The sequence below is a fragment of the Papaver somniferum genome, chromosome 1, assembly GCF_003573695.1.
Source record: "Papaver somniferum cultivar HN1 chromosome 1, ASM357369v1, whole genome shotgun sequence".
NCBI lineage: Eukaryota > Viridiplantae > Streptophyta > Magnoliopsida > Ranunculales > Papaveraceae > Papaver > Papaver somniferum.
Window position 1 is genome coordinate 247,590,270 of NC_039358.1, and position 22,843 is coordinate 247,613,112.

The 22,843-nt window shown below is 38.0% G+C and overlaps 3 protein-coding genes across 5 annotated transcripts; 1 reads left to right on the top strand and 2 right to left on the bottom strand.

Moving 5' to 3' along the window:
* Positions 1-9,133: 9,133 nt before the first annotated feature.
* Positions 9,134-9,823, bottom strand: LOC113276294 (protein NDR1-like). The gene has a single exon (XM_026525890.1). It carries the CDS (start codon positions 9,821-9,823, stop codon positions 9,134-9,136), a length of 690 nt encoding a protein of 229 aa, XP_026381675.1.
* Positions 9,824-10,474: 651 nt separating this feature from the next.
* LOC113324306 (probable beta-1,4-xylosyltransferase IRX9H) lies at positions 10,475-13,871 on the bottom strand. Of its 3 annotated transcripts, none has more exons than XM_026572623.1 (4): positions 12,870-13,871; positions 11,665-11,935; positions 11,272-11,482; positions 10,475-10,893 (listed from the first exon to the last, which is right to left on the bottom strand). In XM_026572623.1, the coding sequence occupies exons 1-3, from the start codon at positions 13,745-13,747 to the stop codon at positions 11,303-11,305; spliced, it is 1,329 nt and encodes a 442-aa protein (XP_026428408.1). In that variant the 5' UTR covers positions 13,748-13,871; the 3' UTR covers positions 10,475-10,893; positions 11,272-11,302. The 3 variants fall into 3 exon arrangements, with proteins under 3 accessions (XP_026428408.1, XP_026428414.1, XP_026428420.1); XM_026572629.1 differs by having other exon boundaries at positions 10,475-10,899; XM_026572635.1 differs by having other exon boundaries at positions 11,665-11,914; positions 12,870-13,869.
* On the top strand, positions 13,790-21,087 carry LOC113276301 (putative multidrug resistance protein). Its single transcript, XM_026525895.1, has 9 exons — positions 13,790-13,876; positions 14,849-14,913; positions 16,888-17,044; positions 17,116-17,170; positions 17,257-17,441; positions 17,546-18,003; positions 18,079-18,613; positions 18,700-20,627; positions 20,712-21,087. Exons 1-9 carry the CDS (start codon positions 13,790-13,792, stop codon positions 21,085-21,087), a joined length of 3,846 nt encoding a protein of 1,281 aa, XP_026381680.1.
* The last annotated feature ends 1,756 nt before the right edge of the window (positions 21,088-22,843 follow it).

Genomic DNA, 22,843 nt, shown 5'->3' on the forward strand with positions numbered 1-22,843 from the left:
ATATATGTCACCTATTATGGCTAAAATCTAAAAATAAATAGGCCAACTAATAGTGGGACGGAGAGAGTGATATTGGTAAAAGATTTACAAGGTGTTTTTTATCAAAAAATTTCCTAACTTTTAAAAGCTCCAAAGGAGTAGCTTTTGAACTACAAAACACAAACTTTGGCCCCATCTAAAATTAAATACTTAATTTATCTTTTTTTATCTCTATTTTATTTTATAGATGAGAAAAATATTCTTAAATTTATCTACAGTTAATTTTTTTATTCCCTATATTTTATTGTTTAAAGATTACTAATTATTTTTTCTTTTCAAATCATTTCATATACCAATTCATTCAAAATTTAAATTAAATCCATCTCTAATACATAAAAATAAGAGCAAGATATTAAATAATTACTTAATTTTAGTTTAATTTTTTTTTTGAAAATTATATCTATTATAAAAATGTTTAAGTAAAATAAACTATTTTAACAATCATAATAATAACAACTAATTTATCAATACCATTGCAGACATGTACTTCCTTGTCGGGATCCCAGGAAGAAAAAAAGAAGTTCAATTAGGCCTTAGGTCTAGCAATGGTGGTAACTTAAGTCCCGCAAACATCTTGATTTTCAATTGGGATAGTGGCGGGGCTATGTGTCTAGAAGTCACATGGATTCCACCTTTCACTGGAGGTGTAGTTCGTTCCTTCTGTCGAGGTCTTGCGGTGGACTAGGCTGTAGTTTGTAAACACACCAAGTATCTTGACCAGTGTGTGAGTCATGGATACGGTTTTGGTGTGCTCGGCTTCTCCGGGGGAGCTCAGTGAAGATACAATCGATTTCTTGAAGCGTCTTCACAACTACTTAACAAGGTATAAGGCTATAAGTAAGGGTGTAAATTGTTCTTTTTCATAGATTAGGTCTTGTAATTCAGAAGGGAGTTGGAGTCCCGGCTTGTTTCCATGTTTCCAACTAATTTTTTGTAAGAATTTTCTATGCATTTTGTTCAAAAATTAATAAAATATCTTTTAAATTCTTTTTTAAGAATAAACACTTTTTCTAAGTACCTGTTTTGCTATCTGCAACTGAAAAATGCGCACTTTTGGATGGCAGGTGGCAGAAGTTACGTATACCCTAGGAGATGCTTTTACAACTGGTGGTGCTGGTATGAGGAGTTCGCGTGAACTCAGGCATCCTAGGACTTTTAAATGGCAGGTGGCAGAAGCTCCCTATACCCTAGGAAAAGGCAATCAGGATGACCAAGTAATGAATTTCGATCTTGATGATTTCCCTTGGGATAAGCACAGTGTTCATGACTACTATGCTAGGAAGGGTCCAACTCGCGAAAACCAAGTCTTTGACGCTTAATGAGCAGTGTTATATTATAGCCCTTTTGAAAAATATACTGCAGTATCTTTTGCCAACAAGACGTAAGATAAATGTGAATGTTGTTTTCTTGTGCTACGGTGCTCATAATTATTACTCGCATGTTCATGGAGAATTGACAGATTTTCTTCCGAAATGTTCTCCCTATATGAATTATAAAATAGTACTTGGGCATGTATATATATATATAAAAGTCTTTATTTGTTAACAAACCGAAAGGATGTTTGGAACTGGTATATCTAAGATGGCAGCAGGGGCCAACTTGCGCCGCCCTCATCATCCACAATTCCGCATCATGCTTAACAAGGCTATTTGAGACTTTGGTTGTAAATGAGACTGAAGCTTGAATTGTATGAGCAAGGGATTCAACGATTTTTTGGGCAAGTAAGCTGCTAGATAAGATGAAGATACAATATATCTCTTGTTCGTCTATTCCTCCCAATCGCCTCTGTTTTTGAACTCTCTTAATGTTAAGCATACAATACGTGTGTTGCCTAACACATATATCTTGTTAAGGAAGTCTTTTATATTTTTAGGAAACTATTCTAGGTTTGGAAGTCTTTTGTATTTTAGGAAATTGTTCTAGTTTTGGAATTCGTCCTATCTTGGAGTTCAAGGAAGAGTTAGTATATATATATGTATCTTGTAAAAATCAATTGTACATACAAGTTATATCAATAGAACGTCTTCTATTCAAGTTCGTGTTCTCCTCTTATAGTTGTGTTCTCTCCCAAACAATACGTGTTCTAGCTTGGTATCAGCTTATTGATCCTATGTCTTCCGCTGCATCTACTTCTTCCTCTATCCTTTCAACCATACTCAACTCCTCTCAATCAATGATGGCTTCCTCTATCTTTTCTCAACCTCATCACATCATCACTGTCAAACTTGATGACACCAATTACTCCCTCTGGCGTGCTCAATTTCTCCCATATCTTCAAGGTTATGAACTCGATAGTTTTGTCACAGGTGACAATCCTTGTCCGTCTCCAACTCTTCCCAACAGTGATACACCCAATACGGCATATGCTCCTTGGCTAAAGCAAGACCGTATTCTTCTTGGCTGAATTTTTTCCTCGCTAACTCCTGCTGCTCTTCGACAAGTTCATCGTCTCCAAAGTTCTCATGCTGTTTGGTCCTCTATTGAATCTCTCTTTTCTTCAAAATGAGATGCTCATATCCATCACTTGCAATGTGAACTTCGGTCTTTACGCAAAGGATCTCTTTCTATGCGAGATTATATTGATCGAGCTCGCAATATCGTTGACAACCTTGCAGCTGCCGATACTGTTGTCACTGAGTCTGAATTACGTCACTGCATTCTTGCCGGCCTAGATACTGCATATGATGCCATTGTTACCTCTCTTACAACTTCCATGGGAGCCATGAAACTAGAGGATTTTATCACCTATCTTCTCACGTATGAACTTCGTATTGAGAACCAAGCAAAGTCACTGCATTCTCAGCATGTAGCTAACGTTGCAGCATCCGGCCCAACTCGTTCAGTTGCTTCCAACTTCTCTCGTCCAGCTGCTTCCAATTTTTCACGTCCTCCTACTCGGTCCAGTCCATCTTCGGCCCAGCAATTCTCCTCCCTGTCAAGCCCAGCTCGTCCAGCTGCTTCCAACTCACGCACAGATGTGCGTCTTCCCTGTCAACTATGTGGTCGCAAGAATCATGAAGCTAATGACTGTTGGAATCGTTTCGATCGCTCGTTTCGTCCTCCTCGACGTCAGCCACCTACCTCTGCTCCTCGTGCTTATGCTGCTCAAACTGGTTTGTTATCTACACCTCCGTGGACTCCTGATAGTGGTGCTACAGATCATATAACCAATGATCTTTCTCGTCTCCAATTTTCTAATGAATATACTGGTCCGGATCAAATTCAAATGGGTAATGGCTCTTCTATTCCAATCTCTAATGTTGGATCCTCTGTTTTGGGAACTCCCAACCGTAAGTTGTGGCTTCGTAATATTCTTCATGCACCAAAAATTTCTCATAATCTTCTGTCTATTTCTCGGTTTACTACTGACAATAATGTCTTATTTGAATTTCATCCAACTTTTTGTCTTGTGAAGGATCGATGTACCGGGAAGGTTCTTTTTCGTGGCAGTAGGAGGGGTGGTCTCTATCAACTTGATAATTCGTCTCAATCTTCTAAAGCCTACATAGGAGAGCGTGCTAACTTACAAGATTGGCACTCTAGATTAGGACATCCAATGATACGCACAATGCGTAAGGTTGTTTCCCAGTTTTCTCTTCCGGTTTCTAGTCAGATTTTTAAGTTTTGTTCCTCTTGCCATGAACATCGGAGTCATAAACTCCCTTTTCCTTCTAGTAAAACTACTTATTTGCATCCATTAGATTTAATTGTCTCTGATGTTTGGGGACCTTCTCATATTTTATCTAATGAAGGATATAAATACTGTGTCATCTTTATTGATGCCTTTAGTCGCTTTACTTGGATGTTTCCTATGTCTCAGAAATCTGATGTCTTTTCAATATTCTTTTTGTTTCAAAAGCATGTTGAAAATATCTTCAATCGAAAAATCAAAATCTTCCAATCTGACAACGCACTGGAGTATCGAAAACTTACTCCGCATCTTCAACAACTGGGTATTTTTCATCGATTTTCATGTCCACATACTTCTGAAAAAAATGGTTTAGTCGAACGACATCATCGTCATATTCGTGAAACTGGTCTTACAATCCTAAACATGGCTTCTGTACCATCCTCATATTGGTACGACTCTTTTTACACCGCTTGTTTTCTAATTAATCGTGTTCCGTCTACTTCCATTCATAACTCCCCTCCGTATAAACTTATTTTTGGTCTTTCACCAGATTACACTTTACTTCGGGTGTTTGGTTGCTTGTGCTATCCATACTTACGTCCATATAGATCTCATAAAATGGAGCCTCTTTCTTCTCCTTGTGTTTTTATTGGTTATAGTCCTTCTCAAAAAGGCTATAAGTGTCTTCATATTCCTACAGGTCGGATTTATGTTAGTCATCATGTTGTTTTTGATGAGACCACTTTTCCTTTTGCCGCCACATCACATCCTTCTCCGGCGTCGACGACTTCACATGTACCTTTTTATACTCCCTTTTCTTCTCCTGTAAATCTTTCTCTGCCTTCTCTTCTGTCTACTGCTTCCGTGCCGTCTTCTTCCCAAGACCAATCATTAGCCGACAGTCATCATTAGCCGACAGCAATCATCAACTGTCAGTAATCATCAACCGTCAGCAATCATTAATCGCCAGCAGTTCTCCGCCGTCAGCAATCATTAACCACCTCCAGCAATCATTAGCCAACATCGTCAATCATTAGCCGACAGTAATGATGATCCTCAGCCTCCACAGCCGCCAGCACTAATGATTAGCCAACAAAACCAATCATCAGCTGTCAGCCATAATGTTTCTGAGCCGTCACAGCCGCCGACAGTTCCTATTATTATGTCTGATTCAGCCGCCACAACCGCCACTGATTTTCTTCCTCAGTTCTTCTTCTGCAGTCTCTGTCTTCTCTCTCTGACACTCATCCAATGGTGACAAGGTCTAAAGCTGGTGTTTTTAAACCAAATTTCAAATATGCATTGGTATGTGATTCTCTTCTCGAACCTACTTGTATTTCACAGGCTCATAAAGATCTCCATTGGCGTATGTCTTCCGATGATGAGATTAATGCGCTACTTCGGAATGGTACGTGGTCGTTAGTACCATATAATTCTTCTATGAATGTTATTGGATGTAAATGGGTGTTTCGTATTAAACGCAATCCAGATGGTACGATTGCAAGTCGAAAATCACGATTACTTGCAAAAGGATATAATCAGCAAGAGGGTATTGACTATTCTGAAACATTTAGTCCGATTGTTAAACCATGTACTATTCGTCTTATTCTTACACTGACTTTGTCTTCCAATTGGCCAATTCATCAACTTGATGTGCAAAATGCCTTTTTACATGGAGAACTTCAAGAAGAGGTGTATATGAAACAGCCACCGGGCTACGTAGATTCTCGTTTTCCTACGCATGTCTGCAAGTTGCATCGTTCTCTTTATGGTCTCAAACAAGCTCCCCGTGCGTGGTATCACAGGCTTAGTACCATTTTGTTGCAAATTGGTTTTGTCACTTCGAAGTGTGACTCGTCCTTATTTCTCTATAACGACTCTCTTGGTACTATCTATTTACTAGTCTATGTGGATGATATTATTGTTACAGGTTCTAACTCTACAAGTATTAAGTCTATCATTGATCGTCTACAACAAGAATTCGCAATCAAAGATCTTGGCTTCTTGTCTTACTTTCTTGGCATTGAAGCAGTTCGTACATCCTCTGGTTTGTTTCTCTCTCAACAAAGGTATGCTCATGATCTCCTTATCCGTGCGAAAATGGATGGTTTTAAGTCTATTCACACTCCACTTAGTACTTCTGGGGACATGTCTTTTGATCACAGTACCTTGTTGACTGATGCTACTGAATATCGTAGAATTGTTGGAGCTTTACAATATTTGACTTTTACTCGTCCGGATCTAGCATATGCTGTTAATAAGGTTTGTCAATTTATGCATGCAGCCACTGAGTTTGACTGGGGCTTAGTAAAGCGTATACTTCGTTATCTTAAAGAAACATCTATGGTTGGTATTCTTCTTCGGCCGTCTTCTTCTCTACAGTTATCCTTTAGCGCATATACTGATTCCGATTGGGCTGGTTCTCTTGAAGATCGACGTTCAAGCAGTGGTTATTGTGTATTCTTGGGTGGTAATATTATATCTTGGAGTGCTCGTAAACAGAAAACCATGTCACGTTCTAGTACTGAAGCAGAATATAGAGTTCTTGCTATTGCTACTGCTGAAATTATGTGGATTCAATCACTTCTATCTGAACTTCATGTTTCTACTCAATCACCTCCAGTTCTATGGTGTGATAATCTTGGTGCCACATATCTTAGTGTTAATCCTATATTTCATGCAAGGACGAAACACATTGAGATTGATTATCATTTTGTGCGTGATCAGGTTGCTTTGAAACTTATTGATGTTCGGTTTATATCTTTTAAGGATCAAATTGCCGACATTTTTACAAAAGCTTTGTCTAAAGATTGGTTTTCTCTATTAAGGTTCAAGCTAACGGTTCAAGATCACCCGTTACGCTTGCGGGAGGGTGTTAAGGCATACAATACGTGTGTGTTTCCTAACACACTTATATCTTGTTAAGGAAGTCTTTTGTATTTTTAGGAAACTATTCTAGGTTTGGAAGTCTTTTGTATTTTAGGAAATTGTTTTAGTTTTGGAATTTGTCCTATCTTGGAGTTCAAGGAAGAGTTAGTATATATATATATGTATCTTGTAAAGATCAATTGTACGTACAAGTTATATCAATAGAACGTCTTCTATTCAAGTTCGTGTTACAATACGTGTTCTAGCTCTTACACACACAATCCCAAAACCGAAACAATGAACCCAGAACATATGCTAAAACCCTAGGATTGTTAAGCCGTTGATGAATTGGATATACAAACCGAATGAGAAACTCGAATTAATAAGAAGCATAAAAAGCTTGCCCGGCGTTAACTCAAAAAAAGAAACAATACTGTTGGTAACTAAGAGAGAACCTCTCGTCAATTCCTGCGACGAATAAGTAAGGGAGAAATCAAAAAGAAAAGAACAACCCAGATCTAAGGTTATGATTCTCGATTTAGAATGCATTATGGAAAAACAATAAACAATAACATTTATCAATAAACAATAAACAATAAACCAGTGAAATCCCATTGATACGAAAAGAAGAATACGTACGAAAGGCAAAGTCTTTAATTAGAATTAGGACACAACTTATATATAGTAATATAGTATGAAAGGTACGTTCTGTACCCAATAAGTGTCGGGCATTAGGAAACCGCATTACATATATATATATATACACTGGATATAATACATGTTTGCTTTCAGACATTTATTATGAGATGCAGGGAGTGATATATTCAAGCTCTTATGACACAGCTGTTTACCTTAGGGGAATGAGTACAGAGAGGCGTCCACTGGTTGACTTTGTAGGAGGAACCACACACACGCGTATGCTCGAACATGCTGGTTATTTGATCGTGGAAAGGATAGGCTTACACATGCTGGGTATACAGGGACAGAAACTTGTTCTTTAGCTCTAAATAGTAAGTGTTCGATTAAAAAGCAAGATTTTTTGGCCAAGCAGGAAGAAATTCAAGAGATGATTTTTCCTCCGATTTATGTTGGAAAATGTCAATTTTTAGTGGCTAATGAACTTCCTAAAACAAGCTTCACTGAGCCGAATCAAGACACCACTCAAGCACCCACAACCCATACAAAAGAAAGCAGTATCGGTATTGTACACGTGAAAGACAAGGAAATGGATAAATTATTGCGTGGTGGGATTGTTAATAAAGCTTACTGTGAACTTAGTGTACAACGAAGTGGGCAGACCATTACAAACTTGGACTCATCCATATATGGCAAACCACTGTTGGATACTTTTGATGCCTTACCGTTCTGTCTTGGAAGGTGATGACTAATATTAAGAATATTAATGTTGGTCGGTTAAAAGGGTACAAATTTGTACCGGTATCCAGTTCGGACCTTGAGGACAAGGTCCTTTTCAAGGAGGGTGGAATAGTAAGACAACAAGAAGACGAAGTGCAGAACGATTATTCATCGATGGATCTAGTCTTGAATTTTTCTGTTGGTTATGCTAATGTTAGCTACAAGAATCATCAAGATGCTGTGAATGAAATGGAGATGTTTTGCCAATGAACGAGTCAATCCTAAGAAGACTATGGAAGCCACCTTGGCCAGGCGGACATGATGATGCTCCCGAGGCTGTGATGAATTATAATGATCCAACTTGGGGACAAGCTGTGTCTCAAGGGGTTGGGATGTTGGGACACCAACACCAATTAGGAGAATCTAGTTATTTTAGGAATTAAGATACGTTTCCTTATTTAGTATTTGCTTAGTATTCAAGTTATGTTCATTATATATTCATAGTTTGTTCCAGGGTTTAACTAATCAATTAATACAAAACTCAGTTCTTTATTTGTTCTTTTATTTATAAATTCTATCTTAAGGTTCTTGTATAGTTGTTTGGGGTTAGAACCCGAACAAAGTTATACCTACAGTTGATGAAATCAAAATCCAGAAGAACACCTTTCTTTTTATTACCAAAAGTAACGAAGATTAGTTGAGAGATATGATGGGATCAGATAAAAGCGATGAAGAAGATCAGATAACGAGATGATTGAGATCAGATGAAAGAAATGAAGGAGATTTAGGGTTTTTAGTTCCCCTTTTTTTATCGATGAGAAAGAGAAAAAAAGGAAACGAAATGAAAGGATGGAGGGCATTATAGTCGTTATCCACGATTCAGAGGTAAGGACCATCGAGTCAGGGGCATCTCTATGCCTGAATCAATCGCACCCGAGCCAAGGGGTTACCTCTGACTCAGACGCCGAGTCAGGGGTTGCAATAAATTGAAAACAAACGATCTGACTGCTGACTCGGCCCGAATCAGAGGTTGACTCAGACCCAGACGCCGCGTCAGCTGCTAACAAACAAGGCCGTAGTTTGTACAATTTTACATTACAGCAAAGACACAAAACTAATAATTTAGTTACATGATAGAATGCAGTAGAATCTAGGTTTTTACTAGCTCTTAAGTACACAAGTTAATTCATCAAAAACATTGTTAAAGACAAAAATTAAAGCAGAAATTTGTATATTTCATCAAATAAAACACAAGATTGATAAAACGAGCACACATATACTACAAGGGCTGATAGTTGAGGATGCAGAAGTTAGCCTCAAACTTCCGGGTACCGTTTTTGTTCCCTGATCGTTGACACTAACATTTACACCCAAATTCAACTTCGGTCTTGTGACAGTCGTCCTGATACCATATTCAGGATCAATATAGGATTTTTTTAGCATGACAATTGAAGCTAAATCAACCGTAAACATACTCCTATTACTCCCATTAGCAACTTCCGACCTGGCTTCTTTCCATGGAACACCAAAAGTCTGAACCGTCTCAAAACGATGAACTTCTTCAGTACTTTGCTGGTGAAATCCTGGTATTGATACATGTCCGATGGGTACCTGTAGATGACGACTGATATTACCTTTTTGGATGTAATAAAGACTGATGTTAAGAGCATCATAGGTAACATTTGCATCCTGACCCTTGAGTTTGATATCAAATGATATCGTTGTATTGACGGTGGCTGCGGTTTCATTACCAGACAAGGATTTATCAAGAGCAGGAATGTAAAATTTCTCTATAGAACATATTGGGGGTTTAGGATAATCCTTTAGAATTGGAGAAAGTAAAAGAACCAGCAATACAACTGGCCCTGCTATACTAATAACCCCAATTAGTAACAGGCCTATGAACACGGGTTTCTCGCACCCAAACATTTATGTGAGTTTGGTAGTTTGATACTGCAACGTTTTGTTTTTACAAATCCCCTTCGCGCTTACATCCATTTTTACAGACAGAGAGATATAATAAGTCAAATGGAAGGCCTTTTCTTATTTAAATCAAAACGCGTAAATGGGAGATGGATACTTGGTCATCATCATCAACATGTTAGCCATGAGTTGTCGATGAAAAAACGAGTTGCGGTGGCCTTACTATTTGTTTATTTTAAGTACAAACAATTAATTAAAAAACTTTTTCTATTTGATCGTTCGCCAACTAACATTTTTCTTAGAAAATTAATACATTCTCAGCAAAAAATCGAATATGCTGCCGAAAGCCAGCTGACTTGAACCTGAAGAGAATTTGAATTTCCTTCGCAATATATCCTTCTGTAATCATCTGTTCTATAAAGGAAATTATAATCATTAAATCCATAAGGGACGCCTGTGGAAAGACACGAATAAAACTTCAAATGGTCACCCCATTTAGATTGCTGTTTTTGAGTTGAAGGCCGTGGTTGGTGCTGGTGGTTTGAGTTTGTGTTTCACTAATACAGAAATTTCTGCCTTTTGAAATTTCAACGTTCCGGATGGCCAACTACTAAGCATAAAAATGTCTTGCAACAAGAAAGAAGATTTCCCATATAGTAAGAAATAACAAGAGCAAAGAATTACTTTGTTGATGGGTGAATGAGCTGCTCTTACAGCGAAGCAAAACTGCAGTTTCATAAACATTGCATAGCAGACCCCGTAACCTGAATTACTGTCAACAGACAACCATACCATCTTTGTATGTAAAGTAAAACTGTAAATGACATCTTTTGATGAATCTAAAGGGGACTCAACACATCCCCAAGTAACAAGATTTTGAGTCGTTTCCCAAAACACAAAAATACACTGAGCAGAAAGAAATTTTCTGACTATGATTTGCTAATGTCTAGTTACAAAATGCTCAGGACCTCTACCTGTTTCTGTTGTATGCTGACACTTTTGGTATGATTTGCTAATGTCCCTTCTCTTGCAATTTACCGAATAGTTACAGGGGGGCATCATCTGCTCCAAGTATACTGCATTTGAAAAGAAATGGAAGAGTTTAAGAAACCTGGAGTGATCGATCAGGAAAAAACAAAAACCTAGAGTGAATGAGATATAGCAGAATAGGGATCATCAATATAGATACTTTGGTTCTATGTCATGTAAGAATACACAAAATGTTTTAACGGAAGAAAACTGCTTCCAAAGACTATAAGTGACTTCTACAAGCTTTCTATTTGTCTTCCACATAGAAGAATGATATATGTTCTTGCATAAAGAAAGACGCTTTCGCACTGATGAAATAATTCCAGAAGGTCTTTGTTTGAATACAAATTGTCCAACAGACGAATTCTAAAGCGCAAGAGAGTGAAGGAATAACTACAAGACCGAAGGTTTACAGAATCATATACCTTCCAATTCAAGCATAAGGTTGCAGAGAAACTAGCCAAACTCTGAAACAGGGAGAACAGCATCAAGGTTCTTTTGAAGTAGCCACCCTCCTGGATACACGAGATTACGGGCATCTAAATGGAGATGCCAATTCATGACTCTTGAACAACCTTCAGGTAAGCCTTCCATTTGATATTCATCCTCCACCACCTGCTCGATAAATGTGGTCTCCTGCAAAATAAAGATAAACAAGGATCATAATATCCATCAGACTCATTTCCAGATCTCCTTTTTACTTGTGAGTAATGGCATCACCTCACGGAACCTAATTTTCTCCTTAGGCAAGCATACATCCATCTTTATCCAACTAAAAAGAAAGTGATCAAAAAGAATGATTGCTCTTTGATACATACTTGAAACCCTTCCTTCACTGTGTCTAGCTGTCGCACAGGTTTTGATGTTGGGCGATGCCATTTCTTGGGATCCCAAAGGATGGTGCTATTGAATGCAAATCCTGACATATCGACATGAAACCTTCTAAGCCTCTTACTCTTCTCATTTGTATGCCATCCGATAACCTGACTTCCATTGCAGACAGGACCTTCCAGTATCGCCTTGGCTTTGCTTTGAGCAAGCATAGCAACTGGCCAAGTGCCGAAGCGGCTGCAAATTACAGCAATATACCTAAATACTCTTAATTATGAAAAAAGTTAGGACGAATACATGAGTATCACCTGAAATGGTAAATGTCACCTGAAAAGGGAACTTTATGCGTGTAGAGCTAACCCCACATAAACCTGATCGAGAAAAGGCAAGTATCATCCGCAGGTGTTAACCTAATGCTAGGATGGTAGATTTTGTGAAGTTGCTTTAAGAGTGCCATCCTATAACCTATATCTTTCTAATTGGATTGTTTTTTCTTGTCTCTGCAGTGGTATTCCAAACACCACATTCAGGATAATGCTAACTCATGTGCTAAAGTGTGTTTAGAGCAACATGAGTGGCGTTTGCAATAGTTAAAACACCCATATCCTAGGGTTCCCTCTTGCCCTGCTATCTACAAGATTATACTTTGGTCTACCTTTTGCAGTTCATAAATCAAACGAGGTTATCGACAGTACCATTAGCACAGAAAAAACCACAATAGAGAATTCGTTTACTTTGCCAACTCCTAATTTCACCCACCATCCCTTTGATGGATAAACGACTAAACTCTAGAACACCATTAAAAAGCCAGCAAATACAAGTGACTAAAAATGAGTGATTCTCCAGTAACTAGATGTGAAAGGAAAGGTGTTCAATAGCAAACATTTAACATTACAGTACAGTAAAGCAACTTAAACTCTTCATTTCAATATATAAACAACAACGAGCATATAAACTCCTATCCTATGGATGAACAAAAGAGAAGGCAATGAGCATTCTCAAGTGGTGATAATGAGTATTCACTCTATCTCATACTCGTTTATAGCAAGTGTTCGAATGACAAGCATCATCTAGAACAACAATTTGGGTAGAACAAAAGAATATCCAGAAAACTAAACTGCATAAATTTGCAAGACAACCATAAATCCATATACTAAAACAGAAATGCTCAACTCGAAAACAACAAATTTACCTGATTTCTCTCAAGCTTTGAAACAACTCGAGCGAATAAATATTATCATCATCTGCAAAATACACAATCCCATCAAGTTTATGTTGCTCAATATGTTGCAACACAGTATTCCTCTGATGAACACCTCTATCTTTCACATTGGTACTATTCTTGGCACAGACAAGATGTCTATACATAACACCACTTTTCCTCAAAATCTCCGCTGTCTCCATCGACAACATATTCATTTCCACAATAATCCACAATAACGGCGCCTCAACAAGTCTCAATGTCTGTCCTAATCTATGTAGAAAATACGCTTGCAACGCTCGATTATACGTTGGTGTCACAATTATCAATTGTTTCTTAACTATTACAACACTACCCATCCCATCATCTCCTCCATCCCTAATTCCACCAGTTTCCCCTGCACCACCACCTTCAATGCCAATTACACCCTCATCAACACCTCCAATTCCACCACCACCGCCATCAACACCGTCACCACCACCTTCTACAACAGCATTTTCTCTAATAACACGATTAACAGTTTGTGTATGATGATGATCAAGTGAGAAATCTTGTGGTTGACTAGAATTACTAGTGAATTGAGTATCAAAATCAATGGTACCAAATGGAGTTAAACCTAATAAGAATCCAAATACAAAAAACAATGAGAATCGAGTGATTGACCTTTTCAATTGTTTCTTTGAATTCTTCTGCGATGATGGAAATAAGAAGATTCCGGATAAGAATCTCTTTAATCTCGATGATGATGTTGTCGTTGGTGAGTAATTTGAACCGTATAAGAGCTTATGTGATGGAGATTCAACTCTGGGGATTCCATCATTGCATAATGGTGATGATGGATATGGTGTTGTTCGCCGAATCGATGCCATCAAAATCACCGACCTAATTCATCGGAGAAGGATGATCGGAGAATGAATGGATTCTGCCGGAAGTCAAATGGGGATTTAGGTGAGGGGAATTATTTGTCTGTTACAAATGAGATTCGTTGGACTTGGACTGTTATTATTTGGAAATGGAATGATGATGATTGATTGGTGCGGTAGTGAGATTCTGAAACCCTTCAAAATGCCAGCTGAGCTGAGCCGAGCCGAGCCGAACCGAGCCGGGGGATTTAAGACCGTGAGAAAGTAATTAGAACTTGGTACTAAAATGCCCATGATCAGCCGCTTGAAGAGTTGAAGTGGAAAATCTTCACCAAATGCCTCAGCTCAGCTGGCTCTCAAAAAAAAAATGTTGTCTTTTTTCTTTTCTTTTTTTTTCTAATAAGGAGACTGGGGAGCTTGAAATCAGGTGCAAAAATTTATTTTGAGGTTGCAAGAATTTTTTAGAGAATGCAAATAAGCAAAATTAGGTTTGTAAACAACAAAAATACTTCAATTGGAACTAAATTAGGCTTTGAAGCCAGCTGAGCAGAGATGCAAGTGCACAACCTTGCAATGGCTGGCTCCATCCTTGCAGGGAATTGATTATGTGCTTCCAAACACTGATTTTTCTCATCATGTGTGTTCTTTAATGCTGTTTTTTTCCTAATGTGTTTCTTAATGTTGTTTGTTTCTGAGCGTCTTAGTCATGTGCCTCTAAGTCTCAACTGTGACGTACTCCTAAACACGAAAAAAATATACGAAAGAGTTTGAGTGAATTAACGAGTGTTCTCATTTTATAGTAGCACATAATTTAATCTATTTTGATCAAACTCCTTCAATTTAGATAAGTGTTCCTAAGAGATATCAAGAGTTGGTAAATAAAAATTTATAGACATATCAAGAAACTTTCCAAGTAATTTGTTTTTGAAAGACTATTTAGGTTCTTAGATTTATCTTTTATTGGTTGTTCCAATGGGGTGAAATTATTATTACAGGTCAAATTTATTATGTTATTGTAAATTTTGACCAGGTGAAAAACAAAATTATCACATAGGGTTACCAAATTTCATACGATTAAATTATCACTTTTGCTTATTAACCTTTTAGGTCGGTTCCTATGATCATAGAAAACTGGCCAAGTTTCTACTAGGCGGTCGAGACTCGATCGCTCGGTGTAGTTTTAACCGGTCGGTTTTCTTTAGAGCGGTAGCGGCATAGACTAGGCTGCTCGGTGGAAATAAGACCGTTCATTAGATCTAATCCAACGGACATATATTCATTTGTGTATAAATACCCAATTCTTATTTCATTTCAACTCACACCTTCTTCCTATTTTCTTCGGTTTTTCAATGGCTCAAAATATGTCTATAGCTCGGTTTATAGAAGAGCAACATCCGTCCGAAAATCAACGAGTTGCGCATCAACGCAAATTTAGCATGTTAGAAGATGAATGCATCTGCACGAATTATGTTTTCTTCACTAATCATCCAATCGTTGATGGCGCAGTACATGATATTCCGTTTTGGGGACGCGTATTATCGAAATTTGAAGAAGAAACAACGAACATCAACAATCGTGATGCGATGATGTTGAGTGATCGGTTCTCCATTATTTTTAAGAATGTTAGAAAGTATATTGTATGCTAAAGGGAAGCGGCTTGAAACATGAAAAGTGATGAAACCCTGCTCGAGATTGATCAAACGTGTCGTAAAAAGTGGCTCCGTGACAAAGGAAAGAAGTTCCGATATGAACGTTGTTATGAAACCTTAAAAGTATTTCCCAAATTTAATTTAATGTATATGTTTTAAGTTCTCAATTTTAACTTAAATATAAATTTTTAAAAGATGATTATTATTTATCAAACAAAAGAGCAATTACATTAACGATTCAAACCACGAGCTTAGTTTATCTTCATTATCTATTATTCTAAATACGTGTTGGAAGCTTTTAACTTTAGCTATATTCATCATATACTTGACGAGTTTAGTTGGAGACAATTTATTTGTTGGAAACTAAATATTAAATCAAAAGATGATCATGTGAAAATTACCTTGAACATCTTATATGATTTGTGTGAGACGGTCATTTGATGTTAGCTTGGGAAGTTTTGTACTGATTATTTAATCACTTGAAAATTCCTTGAAGCTAATGGTATGTGTGAGGTTACCATTGTCGTCTTCTAAGAATATTTCAGTGATTAAAAGAAGAGTTTAGGACGATTAATTGGAGAAAAACTGTAACGACATAATTTTTAGTTCATCTATCAATCTGGATTGAGTATAGTAATAAATTTTGAAAATATTGCAGGATAAGACATATCGTTAAAAAAATAAATTAGGTGCATTTGGTTTTTTATTAGTTTATCGAAAGTTTCATTTTCCTTTAAGCTTATGAGCCTATTCAAGTTTTCTAGTTTTTCAAAATTGTTTTTCTTTTTTAATGAAATTAATTTTGAAACAAAGATGGATTGTTTCGTACCGAAAAACAGACTTGTGCATAGCACGGGTGAAAAACTAGTATGCTTAACTAATAGGACTTAATCTATGCATGGTGATCTCTATCTGATCCCAAACAAAGAACACGAGTACCAAATTTAGTATCATGTCAATTTTTTAAATCGGCCGTCTAACAGTGGCAGCGGTCATCCAGTGTTAATGAGTAAGATTGGAACTCCAAACTACATAGGAAAATGGAAAATTTTTTCTTGTTAGTTTGTAGTTGGAATCATACGTATAGAATCAAGTTCATGTTGTGACACACAATGATAGAACCAATGGAAATGGTCTTGCCACAGAGGCCGGCTATCGGCTAGATATTATCATTATCATATAAATAATCGCACTCATCGTTTTCAATTTATGTGTCAATTAATCAATCAAATTGGTGTCACGGCAAAAATAAAATGGAAAAATTAGACCCAAAACCGAATAAACAGTGAAGTATTCTGTTTTATAATAGTACAAAATTGTAATTAGAATAGTACAATTGTAAAATCTCTTCGGTTTTAACTTATGGTTGTGTCTTAGGCAGCAGCATTCAAGAGTCGAGAGATCAGCTCGAGTTCTAGTTGCGTTGTGTTTATACTGCTCGTCGAATACATTAATGGCTCTTAAGGAAAAAAACTTATCGATCTTGCACCTGTTTAGATATGCAGACGGAGTCGACAAATTGTTGATTCTGTTGGGAACTATTGGTAGCATAGGAGATGGAATGATGACGCCTCTCACCATGGTAGTTCTCAGTAGTATAATTAACGAATATGGACCTTCTGATAATGCTTTCTCCAATAGTATCGTCGACAAGGTAATCTAATCCCATTTACAGAATTGAATAGTATGTGACATGAATATGAATTTCTGTTTCAAATTTTGCAGTACTCCATCAGGCTACTATATGTTGCTGTCGGGGTTGGAGGTGCAGCTTTCATGGGTACATTAAGTTGCCTATTTGTGCATCGCTAGAATGTTAAAGCCGTCATACTTCCTTCCCCTCATTTCTGTTGTGTGTTTTTGCAGAAGGAGTTTGTTGGGCAACAACTGCAGAAAGACAGACAAGACTTATGAGAAAAGACTATCTCAAATCTGTTCTAAGGCAAGACGTCGGTTATTTTGATACCCAAACAGGGACTTCTGCGACGTACCAAGTTGTCTCCACCATATCGTCAGATGTCAATTCTATCCAAGATGTTCTTAGTGAGAAGGTTTTTCAGCGTAACTTCGTTGTTTTTGATGTCAATTCAATTCAACTACGATATTTACAACATGCATTGAATTCAAATACTAAGTAGTTTCTCTCTTCATGCAGATACCCAACTTCCTTGCCCACTTAACAAGCTTCGCTGCCTGCCTGATTCTTGCGTTTGTACTGTCATGGAGGCTGGCACTGGCTTCCTTACCATTCACACTCATGTTTATTATCCCTGGTATTGTATTTGGTTCACTCTTGATGAAGCGCGGAGCAAAGATGAAGAGTGCTTATGGAGTTGCAGGCGGAATTGCAGAGCAAGCGGTCTCATCAATTCGAACCGTGTTTTCGTACGTTGCAGAGCTTGAAACACTAGAAAGGTTCAGCCATGAACTACAGGAAAGCATGGAACTTGGAATAAAGCAAGGCTTTACCAAGGGATTAATGATCGGCAGTATGGGCATGATATTCGCAACTTGGGCTTTCCTCTCCTGGGTGGGAAGCGTTCTGGTAATCACAAGGGGCGATAATGGTGGCCCTATCTTTATCGCCGGAATATGCATTATTCTTGGAGGATTGTAAGCTTAAATTCCGAATTCTTCGATTTTCCAGGCTTTTGCTTCAAACACTTTTTCACTAATTTAACTTTTCAGGTCTATTATGTTTGCGTTGCCAAATATTACATTCTTCGCAACCGCAATGGCTGCTGCTTCTCGAATATTTGAGATGATTAATCATGTTCCTAATATAGACTCCGAAAGTGGCAAGAAATTAACAAGTGTCAGAGGAGAATTAATATTCAAGGACGTAAGTTTCAGCTACCCTTCGAGGCCTGACACGCATATATTACAAGGGTTCAATCTTAACGTTCCGGCTGGTAGGTCAGTAGGACTCGTTGGAAGCAGCGGTTCTGGAAAATCAACAATTATCTCATTGCTTCAGAGATTCTACGACCCACTCAGAGGAGACATTCTCTTGGATGGGAACAGAATTAAGAAACTCCATCTGAAATGGCTGAGATCCCAGATGGGTCTGGTAAATCAAGAGCCAGTTCTGTTCGCGACTTCGATAAGAGAGAATATTTTATTTGGAAAAGAAGGAGCTCCAATGGAGCTTGTCATTGATGCTGCAAAGGATGCTAACGCACATGACTTCATTTGTAACTTACCAGATGGATACGATACTCAAGTAGGCTCATACTCTCTCTTTTTAACTATATATGGTGTCACTATCAAGCTACTGTTGAGTCTTCTAATTTAAGTTCCACTGTCCAGGTTGGCCAATTAGGACTTCAGTTATCTGGTGGTCAGAAACAAAGAATTGCCATTGCCAGAGCTTTGATCAGAGATCCAAAAATATTGTTGTTGGATGAGGCTACTAGTGCACTAGATTCCGAATCAGAAAGAACCGTACAAGACGCGCTGGATAAAGCTTCAACAGGGAGAACAACCATCATAATTGCTCATCGACTCTCAACAATACGTAGATCCGACTTGATACTGGTTCTTCAGTCTGGGAAAGTAATTGAATCAGGCAGTCATGAAGAACTAACTCAAATGAACAACAGACAAGGTGGAGGAACATACTCAAAGATGGTGGAGTTGCAGCACAAGGCACTGCAAAATGATTCTTTGAATCCAAATATACAAACAGGTCAAAGTAAGCACCAAACGAAGCTAACAAGTTTCCCGAGCCCATCTCCGTATTTCACACCAGCATTCTCTCCCAGTCCAGCCTATTCGTTCATCCAAAGTACTTACAGTGATGATCCATATGAGAAACATGGAAACCTGGTCTCTTCTTATCCTTCAGCACCTTCTCAGTGGCGTTTGTTGATGATGAATGCACCCGAGTGGAAGAGAGCCGTGCTTGGGTGTTTGGGAGCTATTGGCTTCGGAGTAGTTCAGACAACGCATGCCTTCTCTTTGGGATCAGTTGTATCAGTTTACTACCTGACAGACGAAAATCTTATACGATCAAAGACCAACCTCTACTGCTTCATCTTCTTAGGCTTAACAGTTCTCAGCTTCGTCACAAATCTTCTGCAACATTACAACTTTGCTGTCATGGGAGAGAGATTAACCAAACGGGTACGTGAGAAAATGCTTGAGAAGGTGCTGACGTTTGAGATTGGATGGTTTGATCAAGATGAGAATACTAGTGCAGCAATCTGTGCGAGGTTAGCAACAGAAGCAAACATGGTTCGGTCCCTTGTAGGAGATCGGGTAGCATTGCTACTTCAGGTCTTTACTGGAGCTTCGCTTGCTTGTGTGTTAGCTTTGGTTGTCGCGTGGAGGTTAGCCGTTGTGATGATAGCTATGCAACCTTTTCTCATTTGCTGTTTCTATTCCAGGAGCGTGTTGATGAAGCGAATGTCAGAAAAAGCCCGAATAGCACAGAATGAAGGGAGTCAATTAGCGAGTGAAGCGGTTGTAAATCACAGAACTATTACTGCCTTTTCATCTCAAAACAGGATATTGAGTCTCTTTGAAACTACCCAGAGAAGTCCTCACAAGGAGAGTGTCAAACAGTCATGGTTTGCAGGAATAGGATTATTCAGCTCTCAGTTTCTTACAACAGCCTCCATAGCTTTGAGTTTCTGGTACGGAGGGAGACTAATACATGAAAATGTGATAACATCACAGCACATGTTTCAAGCATTCTTTGTCCTAATGAGCACGGGTAAGAACATAGCTGATGCAGGTAGCATGACTTCTGATTTAGCAAAGGGTGCGGATGCAGTAAGATCAGTGTTTGCCATCCTAGATAGGAAACCTGAGATTGACCCTGATAATCCTCAAGGAATCAAACCTAAAAAGGAACTTGAGGGAAATATTGTGCTGAAAAATATCTTCTTTGCTTACCCAGCAAGGCCTGACCAGATGATCTTCAAGGGTTTGAGTCTCAAAATAGAAGCTGCAACGACCGTGGCACTGGTTGGGGAAAGTGGGTCTGGCAAATCCACTATTATTTCGCTGATTGAGAGGTTCTACGATCCACTGAACGGATCAGTAGAGATAGACAAGAAAGACATCAAGCTCTACAACTTGAGAGCCTTAAGATCACATATCGCCTTGGTTAGTCAGGAACCTACTTTATTTGCAGGAACCATCCGTGAGAACATAGTTTACGGGAAACTCAATGTTGCCGAAGCTGAACTAAGACAGGCAGCACGTCTTGCCAATGCTCATGATTTCATAAGGTATGGAAAAATAAGCATCAGGCCTGTTAAAAGATAAAAACATCTTCTGTTTGCTTTAATCCCATCATTTATTATGTATTGCAGTTCCATGGAAAACGGATACAACACTTTCTGCGGAGAGAGAGGGGTTCAGCTGTCGGGAGGTCAAAAGCAAAGAATAGCACTGGCTCGTGCAATTTTGAAGAATCCAGCCATTCTATTGTTGGATGAGGCAACTAGCGCACTCGATAGTGTATCAGAAAACTTGGTTCAACAAGCACTGGAGAAAATGATGATTGGTAGAACCTGTGTAGTTGTGGCACACAGACTATCCACGATACAGAAAGCAGACACCATAGCAGTTATAAAAAACGGGAAAGTTGCTGAACAAGGATCACATTCCAGATTACTTGAAATCGGACATGGGGGATCATACTACTCTCTAATAAAATTACAAGGTAGTAACTCTCCTTACAGGTAAACCCTATGCAAGTAACATAGAAGACATAGAGGATAAATGTAAGCGGGAAGGAAACTGGAATTGATATGAAATGTAGATCTCTATAATGGGATTTTGTTTCCCCTTTTTTGACATATAAATACATTACTACCTGGATATCATGGCGAAGTATTACATGCTTTAAAGCAAGCATTTTTTAAGCCCTCATAAATGCAGAAACGCGTAACACAAGGTCCTTAAAAGAAGGGCACGACACGAAGTTGTGTGATGGTGATTGCTTTTCTTTTACGTGTACTCATTACGTATTTCCTGTTGCTATCTCTTGACGGCCATAAGAACTCGTTCCTTCACAAATTTGGCATGGAATGTTGTAAAGTTAATCATCATCATATAGCTTGACCGGCTTTTATAATATGGGTGACACGACGGTCTTTGTGCATGTACTCATTGGTTAGACCAAATACCACCACATATAGTTGATCTGTTTATATTTTCACCATAATAGTAATAAAATTAGTTAGTCTCAGTCATAGTAACATTTATTACTCAGTAAAATTGTATTATCCCCTATCAAGCATACGAAAAAAGTTTTATTTGGATCGTCATCTCTGGCCGACTCGGCTGGGTATGTCTGGCCGGAGCTAAACCGGCAGAGAATAGTACTTTTTTACCCACTTATTTTCCACCAAAGCATGTCAGAAGCTTAAAGACAGATCTACAAGCATATATGGAAACTTAGTTGCTGCAGCATTAGGGTTAGGTGGAAAAGATGATTAAATTTCTGAAAGCAACATTAAACTTCCTGCACTATACTTATACATACATACAAGACCAATTTTCTCATAGCTTGTGAGTTTCTCTTTTCTCCCCATTTTGAAAGTTTGATGCTGCTAAAGCCACTGGTGAGGAAACTTCGTCATGTCTTAAAATGTAATATTGGAGTTTCTTTTTTTCTTTTTTAATAAGAAAGATTAGAGAATTGCATTAAACTTAAACAGAGACCATACAATGTTTTAGTCTTATAAGAGAAATAAGATCATTTGGCATATCATTGCCATTCCATAACTCCCTAGCTAAACTACCGGTCCTAGTCTTTTTTGCTAGATGATCAACTACCCCATTGTTTAATAAGATTATAGATTCTAGTAAGAGTAATGTGAACATTAGGTTTTACAGTATGGAAAATTCAACTGCATCTATCCTTCCATATGTACCAAACTGCGCACATAAGTTTGATGACAATAGAATCAGTCATGAGAAAACTATTATTGCCTTCATCTATGTTAGAATAAAACCAAGATATAATCCAATCATGTATGGAGTTAAAGTTTTGTATAACATCTGAAATATTCACATTTAAAGCATTCCAAACTGCTCTAGCATAAGAGCATTCCACTAGAAGATGACTAATAGTTTCAGTGTTGCTGCTGCAAAAACTACACTGAGAATCTATATCAGCCTTATAAAAAGCTAATGTTCCCCTAACAGGCACAATATTTTTCAGGCATTTTCAAATAAATAATTGGACTCTATGAGGAACTTTAAAGTGCCAAAGTTTTTTCCAAACCTCTGTAGGTATAGTGTCACCTATGATAGCATTATTAACATCTTCAGCACAGAGTGCATTATATGCACTTTTCACAGAAAATTACCTCTCATATCTGGTTTCCAGATTAGATAATCCTCCCCCGTATCAGGCACATACATACTGAGAATGGCATTAGAAGTTTCTACATCAAAGATAGCACTAATAATTTGTTCATTCCAAACTCTAGTA

Excerpts from the sequence above, each read along its gene's own strand:
- LOC113276294 (XM_026525890.1), bottom strand. The coding sequence starts at position 9,823 with ATGTTTGGGTGCGAGAAACCCGTGTTCATAGGCCTGTTACTAATTGGG.
- LOC113324306 (XM_026572623.1), bottom strand. The coding sequence starts at position 13,747 with ATGGCATCGATTCGGCGAACAACACCATATCCATCATCACCATTATGC. Across the intron at positions 11,936-12,869 it reads CAAAGCTTGAGAGAAATCAG|GTATATTGCTGTAATTTGCA; the intron begins GTAAATTTGTTG and ends AAGAGTATTTAG. Across the intron at positions 11,483-11,664 it reads CAGTGAAGGAAGGGTTTCAA|GAGACCACATTTATCGAGCA; the intron begins GTATGTATCAAA and ends TTTATTTTGCAG.
- LOC113276301 (XM_026525895.1), top strand. The coding sequence starts at position 13,790 with ATGAATGGATTCTGCCGGAAGTCAAATGGGGATTTAGGTGAGGGGAAT. Across the intron at positions 13,877-14,848 it reads AGATTCGTTGGACTTGGACT|GTCGGTTCCTATGATCATAG; the intron begins GTTATTATTTGG and ends TTAACCTTTTAG. Across the intron at positions 17,442-17,545 it reads AAGATGTTCTTAGTGAGAAG|ATACCCAACTTCCTTGCCCA; the intron begins GTTTTTCAGCGT and ends CTCTTCATGCAG.